Consider the following 6,163-nt stretch of genomic DNA (forward strand, 5'->3'; position numbering starts at 1 on the left):
TGCAGAATTTGGAAAACTGAAATATGTACACCACACTATCGATACTTATTCAGGATTTCAGTGGGCAACTGCTTTGAGTTCTGAAAAAGCTGATTCTGTAATCACTCATTTGCTAGAAGTTATGGCCATCATAGGTATACCTGCACAAATCAAAACTGACAATGCTCCATCATATGTCTCTGTTAAAATGAAACAGTTTTTTGCTTATTACAATATAAAGCATATTACAGGCATACCACATAATCCTACAGGTCAAGCAGTTATAGAAAGATCAAACAGAACTCTAAAGGATATGCTAAATAAACAGAAAGGGGCAACAAAAACCCCCAGAAATAGACTGCATAATGCTCTATTAACTTTGAATTTTCTTAATGCCAATGAGAAAGGAACAACAGCTGCAGAGAGACATTGGATAATAGAAAAAACTACAGAATTAAATCAGCCTATATATTTTAAGGATGTGCTGACCTCAGAATGGAAACCAGGGTATGTGTTACATTGGGGACGAGGTTTTGCTTTTGTTTCTACAGGAGAAGATAAGTTGTGGGTACCATCAAAATTGATAAAGGTTCGATTTGAACAAGAGAAACCTCTTAATTAGAGGAGGTGATAGCTCATCAACCAACATGAACATCCAATTTAAACTAACTTATACCAGTAACACATGTCTTTTCATTTAATCAGATAATAACTTGCCAAAAAGGAACATCCCCAAAATTAGTCTTGGGGAAAGGTTTTTGTTTTTGTCTTTTAGGAGAATGAAGGTTAAGGAATCTGAAGAACACTGGACAAATAAGACAACTGAAGAAAAGGGACAAATCATCTATCCCAGGAAGCAGAGTGAAATGGCGTATGGGTATATATTATCTAAAAAATTTTATGTCTTCCTAAATGTTTGTTTCTGCTTTTCTCTAAAGATTTAACACTATTGGTCTTCTAATAAATAGTCCCAGTCCAATTAAAATTTAAAGCTGACTTTGGAGTTGGAGAATGGCTCTCTCCTTCTTTAAACTCAAACATGTTGTTAAAAGGAAAATGCAAATTCCCTGTATCATGCCAGAATAAAAGAGCCATCTTCTGCTATGAGACAGGAGAAAAGCCAAATTAATTAAGGGACTATTCTATTACTAATCTCAACTCTTTGATTCTATTCTGATTCTTTAAACTTTTCTTAAAGTATAAATTTTATATCAAAACTTACAAGATTAATATATATATATATATATATATATATATATATATATACATTTTAAACTTTGCTAAGATATGAATGGTCATATAGAGTACTAATTAATTCTAAAAAAAAGGCTTCAATTAGCTGCATATATATGTCTTTGTGTTCGAGTCTCTTATCAGTTTTCTGCAGGAATTCACGGCCAGGCCTAACATCAACTGAAGTCTCCAGGAAGAAGTTGGGGCCCCACAACAACAACAATTCCACATGGACAATAATAACATCACTAAGCTGACAAACATCATCTACAGATCAGCTTTGAACTACAAGGTGCTCAGAGCAATTTTGAGATGACTAGCTGAGATGATCCAGTCTCAAAGACTACTTGAATAAGGACTTGAGATAAACCCTGAACTTTGGCATTATACACAGAATGGATAATGAAGGATATAGTTACCTTTCCTAGAATTTGACAATTAACCTAAAATTTTTCTTTCAGGATAAAGATAACTTCGCCCATACCCAGCAGGAAGCAATTTTAAGAATACGACGCCCACATTCCCAAAGAGGTGGTGTGGGGTGGGTGGTTTTTTGGTCTTTTTAATGGGTTTTGGGTCTGGGATAATTTTCATTGTTTAGGGTGGTTGGTTACAAGTTGTTGTCAAGGGTTAGGAAAAAGACTAAGCAGATTAGATTTAAGGTTCTTATTTTAAAAAAAAAAGAGAGAGAAAGAAAGAAGAAGAAAAAGACAATTACTAGTTTTAAATACTTTACATTGGATTGGATTGTTTTATATTGTATACAAATTATATATATTGAAATTGATATTGTTAGAAAATGCTATATGTATATTTCTAATTGTACTTATATCGTTCATTTAACAATGCAATTTTCTGATCCTTGAATGTTATTATTACCATTAGGATATAAAGAAATGATAGTTAGTAGTTAGACATTACAATAGAACTTGTAGTCATATTAGATATGTTTTAAAAATTGAGCAGATATATTTTAGATAGGTCATCTTCAAACCCTTCAGCGATCTATAGAATATGGCATTTAAAATGTTTTAATAACTTAGAAAATTTTTCTTTTTTGTTATGACTATGAGACATGTCGGCTCCTGGTAGTACCAATCTACTTCAGAGAAAATATGGGCATTGAAGAAACTGCGTATGGAGTTAGCTTTCATTGTGGCAAAAGTTAGCCACTGGACAACTAAGTATCCTCGAATCAACTGATGACAAAATGGACAGACAGGACATGAAACAAAGGACTACTGATTCTTGCCTAAACAAGCGTGGTTATGGCTTTATCAAAAGGCATCTTCTGAGGCCAGGATAATATGGCACCATCCCTGACGTGGCCTTCGCAAAGGTACAGTGCCCTTTTCTTCGAAGGCAGCTGAACAGGCAGTGGGCCGATGGCTTCTGATGTGCTATGGAACAGCAGCTGAAACAGTTATTCTTGAAGAGTAACTAAGCTCACGCCTCTCAATAGTAGACTGGCATTTGATAGAGAGATGTGGAGAAGAACGGGATGCTGAGATGAAGCCATATGTACACAGCCAAGAAGAATGGAGAGCTGAACTAAAAAACCATCAACATTTTCCAGAATTTAAAATCCTGAATCATGACATGACATTAGTGGAATTCAGGTGTTTCTGGTGCATGGACTGCTCTCACCCAATGTGAGGTTGAACTGTTGACCTTGTGTACATCCTACTTCACAAATGAGTCTGTCAGATATGCTAAGCCTATGTAGACTGAAGATGATGCCCCAGCATTGCGGAGAAACCTCAGGTGAATGTCCAGGCAGCTGGCTGTTTCTGTCAACTCACAAATTTTTTGGAAGTTGCTTGCATGCACTTTCTGTTTTTATTTTTGTTAGCTAATATTATTTCCTTCTTGGGTCTCTGAGGGAGTTGAAGATTAGTTAGTTATAGTTGAAGGTTAGTTAGTTATAGTTGAAGATTAATTAGGATAGAAAGTGAATTAGATACATTTTGGACTTAACAAAATAGGATAATGAAATTATTATCTCTGAATTTGTCAAATACAAATGGACTAGACGTTGTTTAGACATTTATTATTTGTATATACTGTATATAGTTACTGTACTTTTGTATATAGTTTTTCTTTTGTTAGTTATAACCTTTTTCTTTTTTTCCTTTTTATTAAAATAGAAAAGGGGAAATGTGGTGGTATTTTACTTGTACTGAAATGTGATTTTAATTGTATGTTAATAAATAAAGTTGCCTGGGGGTCAGAGTTTTAGAGCCATAGCAAGTGTGTGGCGGTGGTGGCGTACGCCTTTAAGGACCTGGAGGGCGGTACATACAGGCAGTGACAAGGCAGTCACGTGTTTAGTTTACAACCAATGAGAAGGCAGAACATCTAGACTATTTAAAGACATACACACAGGAAGTAGGCCCTCTTTTTCAGAGAGCTCTCTTGGCTGAAGCAGGATAGCTGAAGCAGGAAGGGTAAGGCTCTTAGTTCTGACCTCTTGGCTTTCTTCTCTGAATCGGCTCTGTGTTTCTTATTTAATAAGACGGTTGTTACATCTACAGGTCTCCATTGATCCCAGACATCAGCCTACATGTCTCATTTTGCTTGGAGGCTTCTTTGACAGACAAATGACTTTTTGAAGAGATTAGGCACAGAACTTGAAACTAACTGATAATGACATAATTTAAAGAGAAATTTCTGACTCAGATGAGTCTTATTGCTTTTTGAGTGGCTGTATGCCCTGATGAGGCTTACCAACAATGTACAATTTCACATAGAATTTGGAGTTCCTGATGCAGACTACATGGTGTCTCCCTGGGTGAGATGTTGCACTATAGTCTGGCACATGGAAACTGGGGAAAAATGCCAGAGTTTAAAAGAGAATATTCTATTAATGGGGATTCTCTGCTGGGTTACAAGAAGAACCTTTGGGCATCACATGTGAGGCTTAAACTCTTTATTCATTGATCTTTTGGCTTTTGATGAGTGATTTTGAAGCTCCAGGGCATCTCGTATAGAATAAGGAGCTCTGGAACAAAGTGGACCACCTCACAAGCCTAGAAAGGCAAGAGAAGATGAGTGCAGCTCTGTGGACTGTGTCATAGTTGTTTAATGTATCACAGCACGAGGTAGCCTTCCTCTCCTCCTCATAGATGATCCAGTCTGACGACCATGTTGTCCTGAAGACAGTCCTCCTGAGTGACCACTCTGGCTACAACACAACTCTAAAGGATGTTTGGCCAAGAGAGAGAAGTCTACTTACCTAAAAAGCTTGTTTTGAAGTATGTAAAGTTCCCTAGCTGTGATGAACTCACCACTGAGGCTAATGCTTACAGCAAACTGCAAATAAAAATGCTGTCCTGCGCAAGGGATGCTGGGACAAATTCACTGCCAGTGATAGTCTGGCCAAAGCGGCTCACTATGAACTGTGCTCGGGCACACACTCTCTCCTCATGTTGGCCCTGTCTAGAAATTTTCCATAAATTTCACAGAAACTTGTATTTTCTTTATATAAGTGTGTTTTGAAACAGATTTGTAGTTTCTTAAAAATTCTATTTAGTTCTATAATTAAAGTTGAGTTTTGTGTCAAGCTCTTGAGTCTTCCTTCTGATCAGGAGTCACATGACCATGTTAAGTGAGAGGTGTGATTGCCAGCTAATAGGATTAGTAGGTACTGGTGGGCAACCTTGTCCTAGTTGCCTATTTCTCCTTTATTTCCTTTTTCATTTTTCTGTCTTTCTTATTTATTGTGACTGGATCTCAGTGTGAAGCAATGTCTAGTCTGAAATTCACCTGGACCTTACAAAAACTCACCTACTTCTGCTTCCCAAGGGTTGGGATTAAACATTTCATTGCTGTGGTTTTAAATTTTAAGCATCTGACATTGTTCTGTATGTCTATAATTGATCTTGATCATACTTAGTCCTCACCTCCCTCACCCACGCTCCTCCAACCCCATCTGAAACCCCTATTCTAAACTTGTCAGGCTTGGTGTCAAGGGTCTTGTTGTATGAAGCCAAGTTGCCTGCCCCGTTTTCTATTTTGAACAACCCACTGAGTTTAATCAGGGTTTCTTGCATGTGCATGCTTGTGGGGTTCTACTGAATCATGGGCAACTTCCCATTTTTTACACCCCTAAAGAAAAATGACTCCTCCTTCCCCCTAAAGAAGTATGAATCACTCCTTAGCTAGGGTTAGAGCACTAACCCCTACACCATGCATTCTGGAATACTGAAGCGCTCCCCCTTGAGAAGCTTTAGTGGAGATAAACACAGCTGTTGGGTTTTCCTGAGTGCAAAGCCCTTGTCCTGTCCAGAAAAGAGGTTTTCACAGCACTCCTCTCCAGCTTCCACCTCTTAAATTGTTTCAGCGTCATTTTACACCATGCCTCTGAATGGTGACGGTGTGTGTGTGTGTGTGTGTGTGTGTGTGTGTGTGTGTGTGTGTGTGTGTATGTGTGATGTCTCATTTGGAATCAAACACTCAACACTTTTTCTCAACCGTTTGACAAGTAAATGATTCAATGTATTAACCACTCTCCATGCCAAGAAGCTTCTCTGACCAATGGGAAAGCAGTACTAATCTTTGGACACATAAGTATTTGGGAGGCATTTTGACATGTCCATTTAGAAAAATGACAGTAGCATGTTTCCCCATTGTCCTCTTTATGCCCCAGTGTGTGGGCTTAGCACTAGAAGTATGGCACCCACATGAATTACATCCTGGGAAGAGGCCAAATACCCAACTAGAACATGCTTGGTTACTGTCATAGCAATAGTGCCGTGATCATATCTGTGGGCACATCATCTGCAGCAGGTCAGCAGTAAAGTATGTAGAATGCTTAATTAATTGGAACACTGATGCCTACTTTCTCCCAGCACTATGCATAGCACCACCCTGCACAAAGAAAGCTAGGCAGCATTAGAGGAAGTTTGCTCATCAGTTTCAGCTGATTTCTCTGTGTGCTAAGAACTAAAGG

General features: G+C 38.1%; 1 protein-coding gene across 9 annotated transcripts in view; it reads left to right on the top strand.

Moving 5' to 3' along the window:
• Positions 1 to 4,774, top strand: part of LOC131922405 (STAM-binding protein-like) — a 46,012-nt gene extending 41,238 nt beyond the window's left edge. For 8 of the 9 annotated variants that reach the window (XR_009382270.1, XR_009382275.1, XR_009382274.1 and 5 more), the window contains 2 exons: positions 755 to 1,504; positions 3,747 to 4,774. Coding sequence is in view for 1 of the 9 variants with exons in the window: in XM_059277225.1 (XP_059133208.1) it covers positions 755 to 769 (15 nt within the window). In the remaining 8 variants the exon portion in view is untranslated. Of the gene's footprint in view, positions 1 to 754; positions 1,505 to 3,746 lie in introns of those variants that run through there. The other variant, XM_059277225.1, reaches the window with a different exon arrangement.
• The last annotated feature ends 1,389 nt before the right edge of the window (positions 4,775 to 6,163 follow it).

Source organism: Peromyscus eremicus, chromosome 1, assembly GCF_949786415.1.
Source record: "Peromyscus eremicus chromosome 1, PerEre_H2_v1, whole genome shotgun sequence".
NCBI lineage: Eukaryota > Metazoa > Chordata > Mammalia > Rodentia > Cricetidae > Peromyscus > Peromyscus eremicus.